This window comes from Rhopalosiphum padi, chromosome 4 (assembly GCF_020882245.1).
Source record: "Rhopalosiphum padi isolate XX-2018 chromosome 4, ASM2088224v1, whole genome shotgun sequence".
In the NCBI taxonomy this organism is placed as follows: Eukaryota; Metazoa; Arthropoda; class Insecta; order Hemiptera; family Aphididae; genus Rhopalosiphum; species Rhopalosiphum padi.
The window spans coordinates 33,995,230-34,021,287 of NC_083600.1; the positions used below are offsets into that span (position 1 = coordinate 33,995,230).

Below are 26,058 nucleotides of genomic sequence, written 5' to 3' on the forward strand. Positions count from 1 at the left end.
AATTATTTAATGTCTTAATTTTAAACATATTAAAAACCCAGTCATAAAAAATTGAATTCAAAGTTATAATGTTTTTCACATAATACAAATTATTTTTATATGGTTAAAATGTTGCATAATTGAAAACCATTTAGTACATGCAACTGATATAAATAAATATTAAGTGCACATACAAATGAAACAAATATTACATTTTGTTTTAAATTCTTTAAATGTCTCTTAACATGTATGAACATAATTTTAAATTTTAAATAATAATTATAATAATAAAAATAATAAAAAATGATGAGTATTTTCTTAGAATAACACTTGTATAAAACTAATGTAACAACATCAGATCAAACTAACAATACATTTAGATTTTAATAATAACAATTCATCAAATGTCCTTTAAGTGGTAATTTATTGTTTCTTTAAGCTGAAAATAAACAAAATTGTTAATTACATAAGATATTATTGCTAAGAAATTTAGTATTCCTATACTATAAAATTGTCATAATGTACAATAGTGTACCATATTTGTCTATTTTTCTTCATTTTTATTTATTATTATTTCTAATAACTATTACTATTTATGGTTGATTTAGTTCAGTGATGGGCAAAGTACGGCCTGCGGGCCAACTCCGGCTCGCGAAAGTATTTAATCCGGCCTGCCGAGGGTCCATTGATATGGATAGTATATGGCCTGTATAGTATAAAACTATAGTATTATATGATTCAAAGCTATAACACAAAATGCATTTTTTCTATAATTTTAGACCTCCTCTAGAATTTCTTAGACTTTGTGGCCCCCCATTAAAAAGTTTGCCCACCACTGATCTAGTTAATGATTGTAACACCAGTCACAGAATGTAATTTTATTAAAATTAATTTTACCTTTGGAATAGTGGTATGTTAATGCAGTATGGTATATTAGGAGAATCCGGTTCGGTTTTGTAAAGTTGAACGCATGGCACATCATCGTTAGGTGCATTAACTGTATTTACTAAAACTGTATTATTACCAATAATTGTAAATATCTTATTGGCAATATCTGGAGTCATAGTATTTGGAGGTAAAAAGTTCATTGAAACTTTTATCGCCTGGAAAATTAAATAAACACAATTTTAATCTAACATAAATATTAATTTTAGATATTTTTGAATACCTGAGGAGCAATTTTAGTCAACAATGGATCATACATTTCCAAATCAGCTAATTTAGTAATTTCACATTGTGCCATATTACCGTAGTCTATATACATTATCTTGGCCTAAAATAATATAACATAGGTTACTTAGAAAAATAAACTACTATTGATTCTGAAAAACAAAAGCAAGGCAATTATTCAATTAAGTTACTTTTAATTGTAAAATTACATATCATGTACATAAAAAAATAAACTAAGTCACCAACGTTTTATCTCCTGCAAATATAAGGTAAGATATATAAGATATTTAGTTCCTAGCTTAGGTATATAAATTAAGATATTTGATCCCAGGGTATTTTAACCCATAAGTGAAATTTTAAAAACATTACAATTATTCAATATTAATTCTTTAATTCCTAATTTATAATGTCAGGTTAGAATATTAATTATTAATCTATTATACATATTTAGGTATTGATACAATTTCCATATCATATATAGAGTAAATTGCACTTAGAACATTTAAAACAAAAAAGGTTTTTTGACTTTGTCCATAGTAACCTTATCGCTGACAATTTCAACTATTCATATCGAAGCAACAATTTAAGCTCAGTGCAAAAACATCTCTAAATAACTACCAACAATTTAGCCGAATGGGCAAGAAAGACAGGGTTCAAATTCTCACCAACAAAATCTAACCTCATCATATTAACAAATAAGAAAAACGTCAGCGAACTCTAAATTACCTTAGATAATATCCTAATTCCCAATAAAAAATCAGTCAAGATACTCGGTCTATTCTTTGATTTCCGACTTATATGGAAAACTCATATACAGTATCTTAAAAAGGCGACTCCAGAACACTCATAGAATATTTACAAAACAACACCACAATCTATCCTAAAAACAATTGACAGTACCAACAACACTGGGTTAAGGCTAGCGATAGGCACCTTTCGTAGTAGTCCAATCTATAGCATATATAATACAGCTGGCTAACCCATGCCCGAAATTAAAAGAAATGACCAATCACTTAAATACACGGCTAGATCCTTTATATCAAACAACATCCCACTATTATCCGAAAACACCAAACTATTTGACAAACTAGGTAAAACGACATTAACTTGGATGAGTTAACAATTGACTATACCCCCCATGAACTTCCACATACAATATAAATACAGAACTCAGTTCACTCTTAAAAATACAAACTTCACCAGAAATATACCAAAGAAACTTCCTAAGCATATTAGAAATTATAAATAATACTAAGAAGTTTACACAGACGCCTCTAAGACACAAGACTAAGTAGGGATCTCAATAATACATAGAAACAAAAATGTATTATTGAAAATTGAAATTATCAAACACATGTTCCATTTATACGGCCGAAGCAAAAGCGATACTCAAGGCGTTTAAAACAATCGTAGACGATGAACACCCCGACCACATAATATGAGGCGACTTCCTTGGCACAATAAATAACATAAAAAATCAGTTCAAACCCGGAGACATTGCAATAAAAATACTGAATAAATTAAATGAAGCCTTACCCAAAAACAAAAAAATCACTCTTATGTGTGTACACGGACACATTGGCATTAAAGGAAACGAACTAGCTGATAAACAGTCCAAGATCGCCACCACAAATTCCGAATTTAAAACTATACCAGGAATATGCTACAAAGACCTAAAAAAGCACATAAATTATACAACAAACAACATGGAAACAACAAACCACCAAACTTGACACAATAAAAAGAAGTACCATAAGGTGGATAAATACTTCCTTAAAAAGAATAGAAGAAACAATACTAGACCGATTAAGAATCAGACATACGCGACTTACACATGGGTTCCTAATGGCAAAGAAAGAACCCCCTGCATGCAAAGTTTGTGACGTCCAACTAACAGTGAAACACATTATAATCGAATGCCTCAAATACCAACAAGATTGACAAATCATTGGGCTAGACACGACACTTGACGTTGTACTAGGACCCAAAACCAAAGAAAACACCAAGATGTTACTTTTTTTTAAATCGACAGGTCTCTACAATTTAATATAATAATATGTAAACCATTGGTATATACAATGTAACTATACTTATTCTTCAATTTTGCATTATATATGAAAAAAAAACTTGTAAAAACTGTAAATACCTTTTAACTAATTTAAATTGTAGCTAATGGCCATAGTTGCAGTTTTATAAGATCAATAAAAAAAAAAATTGTATGTATTTGTATCTAAGAAATTAAAAAAAAATGAGACAAACAAATGATTGATAAACAGTGAGACCAAATAACTACTGGAGATGAGACATAAGTGAAACTATCATGAATTAATTTTGATTAATACTCCAATGTTATAATTAAATTAAAACAAAATATCACTTTTATATATTTTTTTTAATTATTGAAAGAAAAACTTATAATCCATACTTATTTAACATAATAAAAAAATATATAAACACAAGATGAAAAGAATTGAAGGAAGCCATCCAGCGACGAATCAAATTTTTATCATAAATTATACCATATTTATCGGATTTTATTTCTCTTTTAAGTATATTTTTATCATCATTTTTACTAACTTCAGAGTCATTGATTATATCAAAAACTTTAACTCGACTCCATATGTCATCAGCTTCATATTTAGTTATATAAACTTTATCTTTTAAGATATCTTCTTTGCTTTTCAAAAAATATTCTGGATCTAAGAATTCGACAATACTTGACAATATTTCTTCAAGTGATGTAACAATGTCAATGTTTAATTGTAAATATAAATGGCCAGACTCAACAATTGACGATACATTTCCATCCACAATTGCTTGATCCTGTAAGATAATTTTTTATCATAAACAATGGACAAAATATACGCTGATAAGATTGTTTACCTCAAATAATGGTAGCTTAGTAGAAGTTTTTTCTAAAAATCTTTGAATGATCATATCATTTACATTTATTCCTCCTTTTTCATACAAAGTAATTCTTGGATAATTTTCAATTGAGTCAGGTACAAGGAAGAATGTTTTATTCAAAATCATTTCATCCAATAACTCTTTTAAACCATCAAATGAACCAAAATTATCCAGTCGGGTTAAAGTACATTCAATTGCCTAAAAACACAGATCAAAGGATATATTGATTTAGAATCAAGTTGTATATATTTCATTGTTTTAAATTTTATAAATTTAAATATAGCTATAATAATTACTATGTTAATAAAAATACATTTCTTCAACTATCATTATCTTAATGGACAATATAATAATTGTAGCATCAAATACTTTGAAGAAATGTATTATATTTTTACAACTTTAAATTTTAACCAAAAGTTGATGACAATATATTTTTTTTTAATTCTCATTTTCTAAAGTAAAACTAGTAAAATTTTACATAAACCCTTGAAATAAAAAGTCATTTAAAGATGAAAATAGGTACTATTCTATGATGTAATTAATGCATAAAGAAAAACTTTATACAATATTTAATATTTTTAAGAAATATCAAAATGAAAAATAACAAGTTGTTTTAAATAATAGTTATTAATCTTATTATCTTTTATCTAGAATGTGATAATATTACTAAAGATGAATTTTATTTTTATCATATCTAAATATCTTATAAATATCAAAACATTAACCAATTAACTTATTCTTTCAAAATTTAATCATGCATTTTACCTGTGTTTTAGGTTTCATAAATATTGGTTCTAGATTACAAATCTGATCTTTGGCAATGTTCAATTGCTCGCCTGTGTCTATCATAAAACATGTAGCTGTACCATCTTCAATAGTAGCAGAAATTATTTGCACTCTATGCCAAGAAGAATTATATAGCACAGCATAATATTCACCTTCCAACACTTGATCAGGGATACTTAATTTTTCTGTGTTCATTGTGTCATTGAATTTTGCTTGCATTTGAATAAAGTTTTCCTAAATACATATTATTATTTTTTATATTCTTTACTCTTGGTAAACATTTTCTTATTTTATACATTAACAAGACGATTACAAATACTTACATCTGCACTCTGTCCAACCAAACGTATCCAAATACTAGCTGAACCATAGTTAGCAGAGACGAGAACAGATTTTTCAACGTAGTCTTCAAATAATAAAGGAGTACCTGGAACAAAGCTTTGTTCATCTGCAATATCTTCATTTGTATTCTCATGACCATTTTGTTGATTACTTTCGTTTTCGTTCTATATAGTAAATAAACAATGATAACTCAAAATATATACTTTATTTTTATTTTATTTAATTGACAGAAAAATAAAAATTATTACAAAGTAAATAACGACTTTATTAGGTGCTAGCTTATCAAATATGAAGTAACTAAAAACTCCCAGAAGCTGATCCCAATTATCAGGCAAGTTCTCATGAAATTCCTCCCTATATAAACGTTCTAAGACATCACTCATAATACCAGTTGTTTCATATCCTTGTTTTAAAAGCTAAAATAGAATACAATATATTAATGACTGATAATTGGTATTTAATTTCTATTATAATACCGTTTTAACGCAAGATGCCATTGTATTGATGTCATTGGTAATTGGATAAATAACACTTTCACCATATTGTTTTTTCAAGGTAGTTAGAGCCCGTTTTGCAGCGACTTTTTGTGCATACTCATCTGAGCTACAATCAACTGGAAAAGAACTACCAACACTTTTTTCATTTACCTAGAAAATAAAACATACACTTTATACTTGTAAAACTTGGTTCTACAATACTTAATTTTAAGACTTAAAACAAAAACTCAAAATATGTCAAGTTAATGAAACATACTGATGCTTTAATATATTTAGCATAGCTTACATTACATTTTATTTTTGGAATACCTGTTATTTTTTAACAATAATAATAATAATAATTTAAACTTCTTACACTGTGTTACATATGTAATACATTTTTTTACTAGCCATACATTTTGAACCAATATAAGAACAAATATCTAATGGCAAAAATATCAATATCTATAGTTATAAAAATAAATTGCAAGATTCTACATAAGCTTAAACTAGATTTAAACATAACAATAATTGAACACTTACCTTAATTGTACAAATGTGTGTTAATTTAATTAATTTCCCAGATTTTTCTTTTTTTACCATATACTCGTAATATGGTTCTGATAAGTTTAAATTTTTTAAATATGTTTCTAATTCATTAATGTAGTCCTTATCTTCTTCAAACACCTAATAAACGATGTATATTTTTTAGAAAATCAAGTTTTTATGTTAAATTATAACTATATCATTATAACTATGTAGTTTTAACCAAATAAAGTTTTGATAATATACAACAAATTTGAACATTCATCAAAATTCAAAATTTAAAAGGTTTTCAGATAATTTATAATTAATTTGTGAATCATCTACATAAGAATTTAATTTTATAAATTTGTAAATTAGTTTTCACAGCAATTATTTTTAATAGGTAACATCACAGTGACCTTGCTAAGCGACATTAATATAACTGTTAATAAAATAATTATGTATAATTATAGGTACCTCAAGTGTAGGATCTTCAACTTCAATTCTCAAATCTGTAGCTGCAGCATATAGTTTATCTGTTTTCAATTTATTTTCTACATCAACCTAAAATATAATATTATATATTAATACTTGAAATTATGAATTTAATATATTATTAAGATTATTTGAATCGTACTAATTTGCAAAAGTTATTTAACAACAATTCAAAAGTTTTACATGACTCTTGAATCGTTTTTAAAACATCAGTACAATTGGCAATAAACATTTCATAAGCCATAATTATAGATTTTAATTAAATATCATTAAAAAAAATGAACCAAAAATATATGTAGATATCAAAGAATTGAGTGAATTATGAAGACATTAGTATACAAATAATACAATTTTGAATCATAATTCAATAAAATAATGTTAATCTAATACAAGAAAAAATATAATACAGTTAATGAATAAATATCCTTAGGTTAGGTTAAAGTTAAATTAGTTAATAAGTGTAGTCATGAACTTTTGGTAATACCAGTCATTGGGCTATGAGGGTTAAGGTAGAGACTAGATATTAATAGTTAATAGTTAATACCTATCGATGGCCCATAGAACATATAATTATTGTTATTTATTATTAATTATCAATAATATTCTATTTATAATTTATAGGTACTATAAATAATGCTCTTAAATCATAATAATATGGAATGCAAACAATATTATAAATTTATGACCCGCATGCACTGCCACGGTGGCGGTATAAATCAATTGTTTTATGGTGACAGTAAACACTAAACTGAATCTATTTCAAAGTATTTTACTGCCAATGCAGTGACGTGTCCTGTGTGGCGTAAGCACTAAGCAGGCCTTCAATAATTAAATATTATAATAATAATAATTAATGATTATTAGATGACGCAATATCATTTTAGTGATACTGTTTAAAAATAAACAAAATAATAGTTTCCATTGTAGGGCCTTTACTAAATACTAATTTATAAATAAAAATCGATGATTAATAATATTTTTATCTAAAAATATTAATTATATTAGTATAATATAATGAAGTCCATTATATTAAGTATAGGAAATTAAGTACTACGATTAATGCATATTAATCATTAAGAATAAAATAAACAAATTTATAAATAAAATCTCAAATAATGATAATTAAAAAAACTATGACATTTCAGGCGAAATTTAGGTATATTATGTATAGATGTGCAATCTATTAACGTGCTCACTGATATAAATCGTTTTCAGGATACTTAATCTCATCTAAATTATCAACTAGTATGACATTTAATTACTAAAAACTAAAAAGTATTTAATTCAAGTATATTTTAAGCCGTTTTGTATAGTGAGTGGAACTCCTCTTTGCCCTTTGGCTGAGGATTGTCAATGCCATTAAACATAGTCGTATTATTTCTATTTTCTGCCTTTAAGAGGACATAGTACCCGCATATGAGTTGTCTCCATCTTACATACGTACAACATAACAAATTTTCGTTCACCAGTTTCAATATTGTGTTGTTAGTTGTTACTCTGTTAGTTTTGATATTGGTGTGAATTGACCTATTATAACATTTAAAGGTAAGATTATCCAGGGCCCACAGAAGCCTTTTGTTGATATTATTATTTTTAAGTAAATTATGATCATTTTAAAATGTGCAATTTCATCAAAAAGATCATAACTTATTTAAGAATAAGAATAATAATATCAATAAAAGGCTTCCGTAGGGCCCTGGATAATAATCTTACCTTTAAATTTTATAATAGGTCACTCAAATATCAAAACTAACAGTGCAATATCGAAACTGGTGAACGAAAATTTGCTATGTTGTAGGTGTGTACATAGGTAAAGATTGTGGGGGGGGGCTTAGCCCCCCCAAAATTATTGAACATTTTTCAAAGTCATGTGGCCGGTCGGACGTCGGACTTATTTTACAAGAACTGCCAAAATCTTGGAACTTTACAAAATATTTTTTTTCCCGAAATTTAATCAATATAATAATTATTACAATATATTATACCTACTATAGTCGCGACGGATTGAAAAATGTAATAACTCTTCAATATTATACATTGAAAAATATATCAATATCAGTATTGAGAATATTATTAATATATTTGCTAATCAAAATAGGTTTATTATACTAAAATAATAAAATATTTATTGTATTATAAATTAATGATTTTAAAGTACATATGTAGTTAGTTAGTAATGCATATTTAATAGGTTTTTTTTTTAGTTAGTAATTATTAGTTGGTTATTTAGTATAGTTAATGCGTATTGGAGGCAACACAGTGGACGCTGCTTTTAAGACTCACTTTGGGACCAGCACAAAGTGAGTCTTATAACAGTTATAACCGAATGAATCTTACTTAAAGCGAAGTGGGGAAAAAAATTGAATTACATATTTATGAATTTTATTTTACTATATACTTTGCTTTAATTTTAATTTAATTTAATACATATAATATTACATATTACATATCTATTATTGAATAAATTTAAAAATTCTGATAAAAAAATTTAAATTATAATACATAGGTAAACATATTATTAAAATTATTACATATTAATAAAAAAGCAGTGATCACTACTATTCACAGTTTCCATATTAAAGGAAACAACAGGCCATAGGTTAATTCATAAATATAATATGTAGATAAACACCTAATCTAGTTAAGGCGTAATGCCGTGATCATAACAAGCCACCAACTTTAAGGTGGCTCATAAACAAGAAAGACGACAACAGAGGTTTTACTGTAGTAGTGTAGTGTATATTAAACTATATACACACACTCAATATAACCACTTTTTAAACTAGGGGACTTCAGCAGTTTAACCCTCTAAAAATGACTTGGTCCTTTAACCATAGATAAACCCATTTGGCACATAATATAATAATTATTATATTACATGTGAATAATGCGACTGCCAAGTGATCGAAACTCGTGGAGTCAAGTATCGTTATGAATTTATGATATTAAATGGCATAAAGCATAATGCAAAATTTTAGCATTTACTATTGTTCTATCAGTGATATAGAGTATATAAGATAATTAAATTTAAATTTATTTTTGAATCATAATAATATGGTTTATATTAAATAATATACCATAAATACCAGGATCTAGTTTAACCTCGACTACTTAAAAGTCAATTTATCATCCAGTTTTACTGTAGAACTTAAATGTTATACTTTGATATATGCACGTAGTAATTTTTATATTTTTAAAACAGCATTTGTAGTACTGGGTTTGTAAAACCCTGGTATGACATCAACAGCAATTTTTTTATGGTAAAAGAATTACTACCTACTGAATAGGTCCTACTCTATCAACATGCATTATATAAGTAAAAGTAATTTTATTTCAAGTTGAATTAAAAATTATAATTTTTTTATGGTTTTATTTAAACAATAAATCTAACAATATTATAAAAATGATATGATTTAGAATTAAATTATATATTATATTTTAAATAAATAAAATACTACTCACCTTGATTTGTTCTTCACATTTTTTAGGGTATTTTTCAAGTCTACTTTGAGCAGTTGATATTTTCATAGGCGGCTGTAAATTATAATACACGTAATATACTGTGCTTAAGTACAAATATTTTAAGTTTTGATTCCCAATTTATATTATATTCAATTTCTTTACAAAATGTTCAGCATAATTTTAAAAGAAAAATAAATATCATAAAAGAAAAAAAAACTGGATGTAGGTTGGTAGGGTTTTTAAATTAATTTAATATTACAAGACATTGAAGTATATGCATACAACAAAGATTAAAATCTATACTCAATTTTTAACAGAAAAATATATTTTAGTTATAAGTAATTAAATTATGAAAATTAATCAGTTTTAATCTGATTATCTTTATGTTATAACTATAAGGCATGATAATTTTTTACCATTAAGTTAAGTAATGGATCTGAATTTTAAGAACTAACTCTTTAATAAACAGAAAATATTTTATTAAGACCATGCAATTTTGGTCACTATATAGATACAGTGAAAACTTTCTATATAACGAATTTGAAGGGACCAAGAAATTTCTTTCATTATAGAGAATTTTTGTAATATAGAGGGTACAAGAATTATACAATAGGTTATAAATCAAACCAACCATTATAATGTAATGTTTATGTTATATATAGTTTTTTCATTGAAATGAGTTTCATTATAAAGAGTTTTTACTGTATTTATAATATGTGAAATTATTCATTAACTACCACACTGTAACTTCAATAAATAAAATATTGTGATAAATTATTATCAATTAACAAAATAAAATTTACATAAAAAAAAATAATTTTTATTATTATAGCAATAACAATGTTGGTTATCTTAATATGGCTTTGTTGAATTGAATAAAGTAGTTATTTTTAAATTGAATAAAATAAATCAAATTAGTAATTTATGAATGAATATAAATAATAGTTTAAATTTACCATGTTTTGTAAAGATGACAACTTTGGAATTGATTTAGGTTGCTTAGATGATTTCTTAAATTCAGTATTATTCTCCTAGATAAAAAAAAATATTTTTTAACTATATTTTATTAATAGAACCTTAAAAACAGGGTCGGCCTGGCCAGGGCCGGAATTCCTGCCTGGGCCCTTGCCGTATTATAGTTTTCCTGGGCCCCTGTACTGGCTGTACTGTTACCCCAAAATACAGTATAAAATTATTATTGGGCTCCAGAAAATAATTCCTGCCTAGGCCCTCAGGTACCCAGGCCGACCCTGTTTAAAAACATGTTTAAGCTTTCAAATTACCTGCATGTTAATATGATTTTTCGGAAATGTATCTTTGTTATTTATATTGACTGTATCTCCAATTTGGAATTTGTCATGCTTAAATAAACAAATATAACAGAAAGTGAAAATCTAGTATACCTATACAGTTTTATTACTATTTTTTCCTTAATTATTGTTTAGTTAATTGTGTTTACATACTAAATGTCTTCAAAATATGGTGAAAATACTATACAAACTATTATAAAGGTAATATCAACAATCAAAATACACGCTAATGTAAAATATATGTATTATCAACCAATATTTATTAAATCATTAATGGCTATTAGGTCATTATGATAAATTATCATAATTATATTATTTTAATAGACAAATAAATAATAGTTAATACATAAACAAAAACCACAAAATAGTAAATGTTTATTTAAAATTGTTTAAAGAATTGTATTAGTATAATAAATATCACATGTATTTTATATTCTATGTATTACTATTATTAAGAGAATGTCATAAACATATATATATTGTCTCTCTATCTTACTAATGTACGTCATACCAAATTTGCATTCAGCAGAATCCATTTCATGTTGTTAGCTTTAATATTAAGGTAAATTTACCTATTATCAATATTAAAAGTAAGAATATAATCTAAGGTATTATTAATATTATAATTTTAAAGTTAGTTATAGGCATTTTAAAATTGTGATGTGTAACATAACTTTATCTCTCTTTTAAAATAATAATATCAATAGGCCAAGGAGATACCCTAGATTATATTCTTACCTTTAAGTTTGACATTAGGTAAATTTGGTCTTTTATTAAAGTTAACAGAACAAAACCGGTTCTAATGAAAACACATTTGCCATGTTGTATGTTTGTAAGGCGAATCTAACACATGTGTGCCTAACATCCTCTTAAGAACTAAAATTATGTAATTATAGGTTTAAATCTAAGTATTTAAAAATATTGCTCTTTCTTTTAAAAGTGTACATTCAAAAATCAATAATTAAAGGTTTAAAGACAAAAATGAGGGGCAAATTTTTTGACAAACTAATCTATACAATATATTATCCAGGACGATTATTTTATACTATTATAGTATGGTAAAAATTATTTATGAAACTGTAATATCAAACCAAATTTAATGACCAAAATACAATTTCCCCCCAAAAACTTCTATCTTATGATAAATAGATGAATTAAAATGTATAATCATATTTTTATATTTATGATAATATGTTATAAAATCAAAATTTGAAATTTATTCAATTTTTTTTTTTAAATTTGAAATGACAAAAGAATATCTCAACTGTATATTTTTATTAAAGTTTATAATACCTCAAACCTACAATATTATTAATATGAGGTTTTTGACAAAAAAATGAGAAAAAGTATTTATATATAATTTGTATTGTTAATGTTTGAAAATCATCCATTCAGATAAAAAATTGTTTAGTAAACAAATTTTAAAAATACTGATGTATAATCAAAACATCTTACCAATAAATCCTCTATATTATATTATGTTAATATGATAGATAAAATATTATAACACTTAGATACATTTTGATGAAATAACACATATAATTGTTTAGTAACCAAAATATAATCAAATAAAAACTGAATTCATAAATGACATTTAATAAATATAATAAAAATAACAAAATTAAAAATATATAACTCACTGATGTATGTATAGGTTTGTAACTAGTAGAACTAGAACTGTATGTTGACTCTAAGCTACTGCAACTGCTAGTAAGTGGAATTTGTTCTGGTTTGGCGTTTTCATTCAATGACTTTGAATCCTTAGTTAAAAATAAATTAACAATAAATTATTTGCAAATATATATTTAAGAAAATTGAATAATAATAATCACAAAAATGTTCACTTTGTACATAAATATAATTTATGTTTGCTTACATTTGAAATTGGAATTGATTTAACACCATTTTTCTTACTATCACTGGATAGATTATTCAAAGGCTATAATGACAACAAAAAAAATACTTATAATTTATATTTTAATCAAAAATAATAAAAATGTATAACTTAATAAATAAAGAACAAAAATATTTTAATATTATAATTTAAAATAAACTGCATTTTACCAAATATTTAATTTATTAGAACAATTGAAATATTTAGAATTTAAATCATAAGAAATTTAATCAAAGATAAAAATACTGATAGTATTGACAATTTTAAATGTTTAAATACTCATTGAATTAAAAAAAAATGATAACAGATAAAAATGGAAAACTACCATGGTACTATCATACTTAATTAGCATTGTATAAAATAATTAAAATAATTTTAAATTAATTAAAAATTGCAGATGAACAATTAAAGAAAAAAAAAATGACAACTAAAAATAAAAAAATCTGTCAATTTATTGTAAAATCAATAAATTTCTAGCTTAACAAAAATAAATTGCCTTGCACATAAGAAGGGGGATTTCATAAGCTAACTGATTTTATTTTATTACCAAAAACATATTTAACAATTATGAAATTTTATCTAAGTGGTTCTTAACTTGTGTACTAGAAATGAACAAATATAAGAATGAAGAAAATTATTCAAATTAAACCAAATATTTTATAAAAAAGTTAATTTTGATAAGAAACAATTTATTAATCTAAAACAATAGTATACCATTTTTATTTTGAAGTTAAATACATAGAATAGAGATAAAGTCTAAACTAGACATTTTCATACAGGTAAAAATACATACATTACAATTGTAAAAAAATTTTTTTTTCTTTGTCAAGATTGTTAATATTAATTCCAAAAATCATACAAGTTTACTCATGTAGATGGTAAAATAGAAAATCGTATTAATTTATACTAACAATTTAAAAAAAAAACTTCATTTGTATATTTTTAAAGTTTTAGGCTTGGACCCAAACTTTTTCAATAAGGTGATAAAAAATTATAGAGGTACTTTATGATGCATACATAAATGTTTAATATATTTATCTTGATAATAATTCTGTAACTAGCCAATGGTCATATACAGTGATTTAGCATGCATGCTCACTTTTTTTTTTATATTACGTTAATCAAAATTTGATTTTTGGGATTTTAAATATACTTTAAGACCATATTGTGAATTACAATATGTGATTCTCATATGAAAAATATATGAAAAAAATAACTCAAAATTTAAAAGGATAGTTCTCATTTGAAAAATAGATATTTGTATTGCCATAGATTACTACTTAAATTGTATAAAAAATTTCAAGTATTGAGAAATATAATTTCTTTTAAGTATATTTAAAAATTTAAAAATTCAGATTTTGAATAATACTGTTAAGAAAAAAAGAAAAGAATTTTTAAACATACTTAGTGAATCAATCGGTATATATATAAATAAGTCAGATACCACTTAAATTGTAAATCTCAACACACCATATAAAATATACAACTGACGGTACTAAAGCAATTACGGCATACAATTAAATCACAATTTATAGGATCTAACTATAAAAAAATCACCAGGCAAAAGTAACAATCTACAGCATATAAATTATAAATTATGGGTATAAATTAGTTCACACTAAAAAATAGATACTCCAAATAAAATCATACAAAGTCAATTAAACAAATACAACAATTCCATTTGCAAATAATAAAAACTTAACTTCCATAATGGCATAATACTAAATTTACACACAATGCATTATTTTAAACTAATGACAACAATTTTCTGAACCATTGTTTAAAATATTCAAAATTTCATAATGAAATATAAACTATGAAGTACTGTTTAACTTACGATAACAACCAATCTTGACTTACTTAAATTAAGTCTGGGGGGCTGCAAAACATTACAATCTAATTTTAATACAGTGTAAAATTTCTACAGTGCATTGATACAAACAAAGAAATTATTTTAATTAGAAATAGCATGGTTGTAAAAAAAATTAATAAATACCAAAGAAATCACACAAAATTTTAATAAAAAGTTTGTTTATCAAAAAAAAAAAAAAACTATTTTCAGGTAAGAAAATGTGCATTAACTTTGTTTAAAAATTTAATTGAATATCATAAAAATATTCTGATAGCAAAAAAACAAGTGTTATGCAGTCCAGCTAACTACAGACAACATTTCCAGAGTGACAAATGAACTGATTTTCAGTAAAAAAAACATAAATAGTGCAATACTAAGCAGATAAATCATTGTATTAAAAAATTATTTTAAAGGAGATTATATTCAAACCGTTTTTTTGGTTTTTTCAAAATAACTCAATAGTTGTACCAGTTTTGAGAATACTACCGAAAAAAAAACAAAAATTGACTTTTATAAAATATCAATAAAACTCAATTCTTAGTTAATAAAATGAGTTACTTGAAAGTGTTTCAATTAGGTCAATGCACCGCTACTGTTACTATTTTCACTAACTTATATAATCATACAACTAATTATTAAAGAAATTATATATTAATATAAATATTATACAATTTTTTGGCTGCAAACTGCATGTAGTAATGATAGAAATATCAACAAACGCAACAAACTAATAACTAATATTTTTATTATTTTTAAAAATACAACATTTGATTGTTAATTTGAATGCAACTTGATTATCCTTAATGGCGTTGGAAAATTGTATGTATATTTAAAAATTTAAATAATATAAAAAATTGCCTGTGAATTTGCATATAAAAGCGCTTAGATGGACCAAACAACTTTTTTAGATTAGTTTCATAAAATTGTTGTACTTCAATGGAATAAAGTGCTACTTATTAATTTATTGGAGCTTATTATCCAATATGTTTATTATAGCTTATAATAAAATAAAAATTTATAATTATAAATCTGTATGCATATCTACATTTATTGCAATATTATTGTTAATTCAATTAACTTCCACAGTCCTAGTACCAACATTCGAGTTTCCACTGTGATATAAAGATATCAAATGTTCAAAAAATAAAAAAATATAAATAATTATTTTAATAATATTCCTTTTTTTAATTTACTAACTGATTCACGTAGCAATAAACATACATTTAGTAATAAATAAAATAAAAATATTTATTTATTTTAGAAGTGATATTCTCACTGCTAAGATTTAAAAATATAGTTTTAAAAATATTATTTATATGTCTTACTTTAGTTTCAGGCAAAAATTCATCAGAATTTAATTGAAGGTTTCCATTATAGTTTTTAGTACTATTATTAAAGTTACTTGTAGAAAACTGAGGCTAAATTAGATAAATCACATAATTAATTGTAAAAAAATATATTGTATAACTAAGCAAAATAATTAATTCTATTTACCTTTCTATAACTATTGTGATCAATAGTTTTTGACTCATTGGTCTGAAAAAAAATTGTCATTTTATTAACAATAATTAAATAATATTTATTTTAGAAATAATAAGTGCATGTAAATATTTAAAAATCAATAAATACCATAAAAAAATTAAGTTATAACAATTATTTAAAAATTGAATATGACAATTAGTAATTATAAACATCAAATAATTTTTTTGCCCAACTAAATTTATATTTAAATTATAAAATCTGGTGTTTGACCTAAGCACTTAATCCTTTATTAAAAAATCCAAAAAATATATAGGTATACATTACAAATTTAAAAAACCAAGTATAAAGTGTAACTGCTGGCAGTGGCGTCTAAGTACATAATTAAGGAGGTGCATTTGAACCAACTAAAATTGTAGGTTCAGTTTAGGGCAAAAGCATCTATAATATATTTTATAAAGAAGAGTATTTTTTCCTGTGCATTGATCGGATAGATTTTTAATATTTACAATTTTGAATAAATTATTAATGGTTAAAAATAATCAAAATACAAATAAACATACTTATATTTATAAAAAATGTAAATATTAAAAATCTATCCGGTCAATGTACAAGAAATACTCTTCTTGATAAAATATATAATAAATGCTTTTACCCTAAACTGAACCAGAGAATCGTAATCGTGGAAATATGGAGTATCTTTGTTCCTATATTATGTGGGAGATAGACAGAGAAAACAGATGCTGGTGTAGCGGCCCCTTAAGTTTTAGAATAATGAATTTTAGGTGGATGGATGAGGGGGATTTTGTGAGAATTGAACCACCTTTTTAAACTAAACTCGGCGCCACTGCCACTGAGTTACTTCTTTTTTCATGTGACTCATGTCATGTTTACTTAACATATATTCTTATTGTAAATTAAGGTATTCTTAATTATATTATATTATTTATATCAATATTCTTATTGTAATTGTTTTACAGATTCTATACATCAAGGACAACTCAATGCTACAAGAGGTCCAGTTTTTTAAAAGGGATAATCTAACGGGCTAGAAAACAAAGCAAAAAAAGTTAATAAAATTTACAATTCATATTTATAGTTCAATACTAGAAATTAATTCATATCTAAGTTATTTTGTTACAACAAAATTTACATTATAACAAAAAAAAAATTCGGTTCCCTGGAGTTCATTGTAACGGGATTTTACTGTATAATAAAATACAGAAAAATCCTATAATTTTATATTTTTATTAAGTAATTTGAAATGTAACACGGCCACATGGGCCACCAGTAGCCAATCCCTTAACTTAAGTGTTATAAAGGAGTATGTAATTAAAATATAAAAAAAAACTATTAAGTATTTAGGTAGATGCATAACTTTTAAATTCAAAATACTTAATCTATTTAAACTAAAAAAAATATGTATTTTTACTAAAAAAACAACAAAAATTATGCAAATACCTACTTATCTACAAATACTATAATTAATGTTTGTAAACCATTAACTTATAATTAATATATATACAATATTATGCTTAATAACTTATTCCCTTTCAAAAAGAAATTTAAAAATATAAAGTAGAACAGTTATTTATTTAATAATTTTTCTTGACAATAATTTGCTGAGTACCCAACCCATTATACTATTTAAAGTTTAGAAAAAAGACTAGCATATTTAGAATAAGAGGTCTTATTACTATTAAATAATATATTATATGTATACATACATTGAATCTAATATGTCTGTTATTGCTATATGATGACTGTATTCTATTATGACTGTTGGTGTGACTAGGAATAGAAGAACCTTGATAGTTGTTTCTTGACTGAAAATAAATAAAACATTTTAAATCTGAGATAAAACTTATTTTTAACTTTACACTTACTGATCCATTATTCAAGCCATTACTTCCTTGTCTAGAATAATTATTAGGTCTGTTACAGGTATTTGAAGTATCAAATTTTCTTGGAGCATATTTAAGACCTATAAACTAAAAAATGCATATGGTTATTATTTAATATTTAAATTCAAATACAATTTTTAAAATGATTTCAAACAATTAATTTAAGATATTTAAATGTAAATAATATATAATGTTAATTATGTAATTGTGTGAAAATAATTAAAAAATTAATTATAATTTAAATGAATACTTTATACAAAATAATTCTTTAACCTTATTTCAATATCTATAAATGCTTTTGAAAATATTTTTCTTACATAGTTTCTAGTCATATATATATATATATATATATATATATTATTGTTTTAAGCATAGGCGGTACTAGTGGAGCATTTAATGTATACGCACCTCGGGGAAAAATAATTTTTAATTTTATATTTATTTTCTTATTATTCTGAAGCAGAATATTTTTATTTTGGAGTATTTTATTATTATTATTTTGATACATAAAAATAAAAATTTGAACAATTTTTTGAGTTCAATGTATTTTAATTTTAGGTGAGTGGTTTGGAATGGTAAGGGGATATCCTGCAAAAAAATGCAAAATGCTAGTCTACTACCTAAATTTTCCCTATAAATATATTATACTATAATTAAGCCCCCTGCATGTATTTTATAATTATTTGATAAAATTTCTCTCATCATAGTACTCATTTAACCTAAAGATGTATGTTAAAAAAAATTAACAGATACATAAACATAATACTGTTGAAAGATTGATAAAATGACAAATGATAAATAATTAAAACTTAGTTATACATTAAATATTCTTTGTGGAATATATACATGATCAAAGTATCAGTCATAAAAATAATTTAATATGTTTCAACTATACATCGACAATTTTATTTTATTTTATAAATTAGCACTTACTGGTTTTTTTTTTGGTGGTTTTGATTTCTGTTTTTTGATAAGATCAGTCAAATGTTGTGTTTTGCTAGTACCTAGTGCTTGTACAATAGTACTGCTTCCATAATTTTGAATATTAAACTTTCCAGATGATTGTAATAAAGCTTCTAATGATGGAAATCCTAACTGCCTGAATGGAATTCGTTCGCCATTTAATTTAAAATATTCATCTGCACAGAAAATAAGTAGTCATTTATAATAAATTGTTTTAATATAACAAATTAAGTATACATTTTTTTTGATTTTTTTAATGTTTACATATAATCATTGAAGACATAGATAATTGATTACATTTTTTGCTAAAATATTGCATAAAATTAAACTTATAATATCTATTTGGAACTGGGTATGAAATTTAAAAGGTTTTCTCAGTTAGTCCAGAAACTTCAAACTTAATTTTTTTCATATCTTAAACATATTCAGTAGCATCACCTCGTTAGCAAGTTTTAGGAATATTGTGGAAATAATTTAAATAAATAATATATAAATACGTATTGGTATATTTACTCAATACATAAATATTAAGAGGTTATCTTATCTGCTAATGTTGTCAACATCTAACAAACATATAACATGTCAAATTTTGCAATCAGCCTAACAAATTTTATATTGTTAGCTTTATACTACTTCTACACTCTTGCTACTCCTTACCACAAATATTTAAGACTCATGACAGGGAACGAATTTTATTGTAATAAAAATATCAATATATGTATATATATGTATCGATTTTTCTTAAAATATGGAAAAAAAATCCAAAATATGTAAATATTAAAAAATATATTAGTATTGAAGATTACTAACAAATAAATATTTTATAATTATAAATATTAAATAAAAGTAATACAAATGATGTATGTATATAAAATTATGAATATTATTCCAGAACAAAGCAATGAGAAACAACATATTGTTGTAAGTTTGCAATTAAAAAATTACAACGGTTAGTCGGAGAATACTTTTGTGTTGGCTAAAAGACCATATATGATGTGATAGGTACATAATTCTTATTCACTATATCAGAAGGAGTGTATTCAATTTCCAGATCCTTGTTGAATTTTGATGGTACTAGTTCGGCTTTTCTTGATATTGCATTATCAGCCAATATATGGCTATTTATTAACCAGATTTTCACTTACAATTTGGGGTTCTATTTATCAAACGATGGTCCATTTATAATTATGTCCGTTATTTATATATATATATATGTTACCGGAAATGTTGACATTTAGGAAATGATGACAATTACTAGTAAATGTTGACAATTACTAAAATCGGAAGGAAATGATATCATCGCCTAGTATATGTTATCATTTCCTAACGATAGTAGGCAAAGATGCCAGATTTTTTAAATTTAATCTGACTTATTTAAATATTACTTTTATCAAACATAATTATTAATTAATCTAGTATCACCTTAATAAATAATCAATAAATAAATAAGAATTTTTTTAACATTTTAATTTATGTAATTTAAGCTTTTTAAAATTTTTTTATGATTTGCAACGTAGTTACTCATTTTTATTTTCACATGGCAAACTTCCATGACATTTAGAATTACAAATTCTAGATGCCGATCTGCAAGCACACCTGTTCGTCTTGCATTTTGTCTTACATTGACATCGGGTATATCCTTGTGCCCCTGAAATACTATTTACAGTAGCTGCCTCCCGAAGTGATAATGGTTTTTCTGTTTGACCTGCCGATTTTAAAACAGTACTTAGATCCAATAAATTTGTTTTGCAAGGATTTATTTCTGATCTTGTGTACATATGGTTATCGCAATCGACATAAACCCTGTGTTTGATATAATTTCATGTCTCCGCATAGATATATAAAATAATTTTATAAGTTTATTTTATATACCCGTGTATCACCATTTCTCATTTAATATGAGTTTGACAGCATTATTAGTCCGATAGTGTCTACTATATAGAGAGTGTAAAGGACTATAATATATAGTTTTATTTAATTAATTTATAATAATTATAATTTGTATTGAAACAATATTTATTAATTTTTACAGTAAAATATACATTTTTAATATCATTTTATAAAAAAAATAAATAAATAAATGTCATTTTATGCATTTTTTTTATATATATTTTTAGATCATCAAATTTCGGGCCCTAATGATAACATTGCCTAATAAACTACGGAAATGATGACAATTCCTAGGCGGTGATAACATTGCCTTCCGCTTTTAGGAATTGTCAACATTTACTAGGAATTGTCGTCATTTCCTAAATTGTCAACATTTCCGGTAACATATATATATTTATTAAATATTACTATTAACTTTAAACCTTAAAAATATTATATACTATACTTAAGGCATTTATTAATAATAATATACTATTAATAAACTTTATTTAAAAATTAGTAATTCATTTTTAGTAATAGGAGACAATACTTACTTAAACAGTTCAACATTTACTTTTTTGTTGATTTTTGCGGTTCCTACTTATTGATTAGCTATCAATGAAGGGTTCTTAAACTAGATATTTTTATTTAATTTTAAGAATTTAGGATAATAATATATATTATATATTATCAGATAATATGATTATCTGTAAACGAGACTGTATGATCTTAAAACCTGGTATTCATATTTATTTTATTCCTATAGGCAATATTAAAAATTTGTGAAAACACCCTCAACTACAACATTGAAAATACAATGTGAAAATGGTTAGATTATAGACTTATACCCATAGGCGCAAATAGTGTTGGAAATTTTGGGTAGCTCAGTTCTATACTGGATTTTGAATGTATTATGTAATTTAATCATTCGGTTTTTTTGGGGGGGACTAAAGGGCTACGACCCCCACCCTATTTGTGCCTATGCTGAGTTATACCTGTCTTTAGAATTATAAACATTAATTCTACAAAAAATAAAATAATTAAAATGCAAAAAATATTTCAAAAACTTACTTTCTATTTGATTTAATTGTACTCCGCCTTTGGTAGACAGTAGACAAGCTTTTAAGTTGAGTATTACTGAATCCAATTCCTCCATTTTTCTGATTCGTTTTGAGAACAAAAAAATATTTTATAATATACACATTTGACTATAAATTATGTATAAACAATAAAAAATCATGATTATAATGAATAATTTACAGTATTATTAGTGTAAAAATAAAATTATAATTCAATGTGAATGGTGAATACGTGTTATGCCTAACCTGGGCAACCCATATTCTAATCAAATGTTGAACCTTTAATAATTATTTTCAACAACTATGCACTCTTCTTACGTCTAAACATATTAATTTTAAAAATAAATTACATCTATACAAACTCCTACTCAAACTGATATGGGCCTATGGGATACAACTTAGGAGAACTCAATCCCTCCAACACTAACAAATTCCAAACATTTCAATCAAAATATCTTCGCCAAATAGCTAATGCTCTATTTTATGTTTCAAATGGCACTCTTCATGGAAAACTCAATATTCCAACAACCAAAATATTTTATAAGCGCTTCCACTCCAATCTCTCAAAACACCATAACCCTTTATTTCAAATCTATCAACTCACACTATCCCAGGTGACCCCAAAAAGAGCTTAAAACGAAAATGGTGTCGTGACCTTTTAGAGGACTTAATTTCTAATACTCTCCACACTATAAAGTTACGTTAATGGATGGCTTCTTCTCTTACAACTACTGCCTCAATATAATAAAGTAAGTTTAATTATCGTGTCTATTAAATTAAATTATTTTGTATTTACTACTCAAATCACTTGTACCTACTTATTGTAAGAAATTATAATTTACAGATTGAACAATTATATATATAAAAAAAAAAGAATGTGTGTTATTACATGTAAATTTATTGGAAAACGATTACTATAACACATTATACATGTTATCAATTGCAAATAAATTAAAATGTTATTAAATAGGACAAGTGTTCCATAAAGAGTGTCATTTGAAACGCAAAATAGAGCATTAGCTATTTGGAGAAGACATTTTTATTGAAACATTTGGAATTTGTTACGCTTGCTTGATTGTAGGTGTAATGAGCAATCCAACTCAGATTTCCAAAAAAATTTAAAATTAATAAGATTTAGATTTTTTCAACAGTGAACGACGGCGAAATTATGGTATATAATTTACATTGGACGATAAAGTTTAAAATAAAAAGAAATTCGATGTGGATAAAGGAAAAAAAACTTACTGAAGAATGAAACACGACTTAAATATTTGTTGCTGATACGCCGTTCGTAGGCCACACAAAAACTTATGAATTTAAGATTTACACAATTACGTCTCACCCAGACAAAATTTCACACTTAGTAGTAGTGTGTAGTTAGTGGTCGCAAACTCGCAAACACTTCAGTTTCCGTCACTGTATTCTGATCACACATTCACACACGATCACAATGACAAAGTTTAATTGGACTCAACTATTTTTAATTGGATTTCAGCGAATTGCAAGATGTATGCACCGGCGGTGAGAGGAACTAATACCGTTTAAGAAAAACCGCGGGAGAAAAAAAAATAGAAATTATGTTGAACGATTTTAAGTAATTTTTACTAAAGTATGAGAAATTGAACATGTGTTATTATTATTTTTGATAGTATTAAGTAATAGTAGTAATAGTAGTAGTAGATGGTCTTACTGGATTCAGGATTTCTGCTATAAATTATAATCGAATCACTCAACGTATAGAAGACTGTCAGCGGGAAATTCCTGTGAAAGTACGTGCCCCAATAATTATGAGTAATATTACATGATGTATTTTATGTACATAATCTATACAGTTTCTATCATTATTATTATTATTATTATTAGACAGCAGTATTAAAACATATACATACCGGGACTGGGAACTGCACTAATGCAATATGCAATACTGCATTCGAAATACTGTCGTAGTACACTTAATACTGTTAACTGATATCACGAATAGGCGACTGGCGGATGCACAAATGACCCGTGCCTCGTGCGTGATAATTACTCCGATGGTGTATAATTATAATAACTCTTTAAAATGTTAACTCATATCATGGTGTAGTACTGTAGAGTATAATGTAAATTTATTACTTAATTATTTATATTATACCATCATATAAATATTATTGCATACGTGTTGACAGGGCATCACAAACATAACATCCCAAATTCCCAACTCCCAACGTTTTACGAATTACATTCACACTCCACATTCCCACAGATAGAATATAGATGTGATTACTGATTTAGCAATCGGTTCGTTGATTCGCGTCTGATCAAGGTATAGAGATCATAGTATTGTCATTACAGTTGGGTTTTGGTCCAAGTCCGCGCATTACGTCATACGCCTACCCGTATTATCAGCACGAAGTATCTTATTATACAAAATGTAATATTAATAAAATATTATTATTATATTTAATTGTTTTATTATTATTGATCATTTACAAATTACAACTGAGTATAAGGGTCATTAGCTATTTAATTTTAATCTAGTTATTTATATTTATGTTGTTATAAATACGTGATTGTTGCTAACATTTTTTTCGACTTATGCTCATGCGGTTATTCTATCGAAAGACCAAAATGTCAAATTGTCAAAATATTTAGGAACATGATATGTTAAATAATATTATTATCATGGGCTCGGTCCGGTGATCAGACAATGCGTATGCTGTTACCATTGATTATAAAATAGTCTATTCTATAATCAATGCTGTTACTACTTACTATATTATTAATTATAATTACTATATAGCAATTAATATTCAATATACCAATATCGTTTGCATATTCAGATCATATTAAATTGGCTATTTCTACAAATAGTGCAAATTACGATGCTAGTAGCCTGGTATGCTACATTGCTCAATGTTTATGTCATACCTAAATAATAAATTTAGAAAGTAACATAACACGGATAGCGCTAGTAGTTTGGCGAAAATAGTAACGAAAGTAGGATTCATTATACTATAATTTTCGCGCAAATTATTAATTTTTTAATTATATAAATGTATTTTTTTTCAAATACTTATTATACTATATGCTATCTATAAATATGATTTTAAATAATATGATTATGAAGAAAAATGGTTTTGGAATATATAAGGAAACAACAAGAAAAATTTCATTTTTTTTAATTATGCTATACGCTTATACACATACTGTATACCGTGTGTTCAATTTTAAAGGTATAATAGGAAATATTTCGAACGCATCACTGAGTTTGATTCAGTTAGCTTTTAGAGTTCGTAATTAATAATTATAGGTGTATGATTATATTTATTTATTTTAATTAAACTACAAAAACAAGGTGTATTTATTATTACATAGATGATAGAACTTATAATAATATGTCATTGGAATTTATCGATAAATTATACCTATAAATGTATGATAGAGCGTTGAAAATGCGATAATATTACATTACAAATTACCTGATGTTTAAAACCTTCAACTGTCCTAAAAATGTCAATTTTGAAGATATCAACAAACTGTAAAGATCAAAATTGCTCAAAAAAATAAATAAATAAATCCAAATA

The 26,058-nt window shown here is 25.1% G+C and overlaps 1 protein-coding gene across 6 annotated transcripts; it reads right to left on the reverse strand.

Annotated features, from left to right (window-relative positions):
* Positions 1–44: 44 nt before the first annotated feature.
* Positions 45–24,727, reverse strand: LOC132930659 (tudor domain-containing protein 7-like). 6 transcript variants are annotated; one of them, XM_060996642.1, is made up of 26 exons: positions 24,651–24,722; positions 24,382–24,580; positions 24,183–24,253; positions 22,485–22,573; positions 19,515–19,720; positions 18,564–18,668; positions 18,405–18,503; positions 16,693–16,734; positions 16,524–16,616; positions 15,184–15,225; positions 13,329–13,391; positions 13,093–13,212; positions 11,426–11,503; positions 11,099–11,173; positions 10,143–10,214; positions 6,663–6,749; positions 6,204–6,347; positions 5,661–5,831; positions 5,433–5,600; positions 5,166–5,348; positions 4,822–5,076; positions 4,033–4,254; positions 3,727–3,972; positions 1,148–1,252; positions 877–1,082; positions 45–418 (listed from the first exon to the last, which is right to left on the reverse strand). In XM_060996642.1, exons 4-26 carry the CDS (start codon positions 22,567–22,569, stop codon positions 403–405), a joined length of 2,883 nt encoding a protein of 960 aa, XP_060852625.1. In that variant the 5' UTR covers positions 22,570–22,573; positions 24,183–24,253; positions 24,382–24,580; positions 24,651–24,722; the 3' UTR covers positions 45–402. The 6 variants fall into 6 exon arrangements, with proteins under 6 accessions (XP_060852625.1, XP_060852624.1, XP_060852626.1 ...); XM_060996641.1 differs by having other exon boundaries at positions 24,382–24,727; XM_060996643.1 differs by lacking the exon at positions 24,183–24,253 and having other exon boundaries at positions 24,382–24,727.
* Positions 24,728–26,058: the final 1,331 nt, after the last annotated feature.

Bases quoted from the DNA above. Each gene is read 5' to 3' on its own strand.
- LOC132930659 (XM_060996643.1), bottom strand. From the start codon at position 22,569: ATGGAGGAATTGGATTCAGTAATACTCAACTTAAAAGCTTGTCTACTG. The intron at 16,735-18,404 runs GTATGTATACAT...ATTTTTTTTCAG, and splicing joins ACAGACATATTAGATTCAAT to ACCAATGAGTCAAAAACTAT. The intron at 1,253-3,726 runs GTTAGTAAAAAT...ATATTATTTTAG, and splicing joins ATATAATCAATGACTCTGAA to GCCAAGATAATGTATATAGA.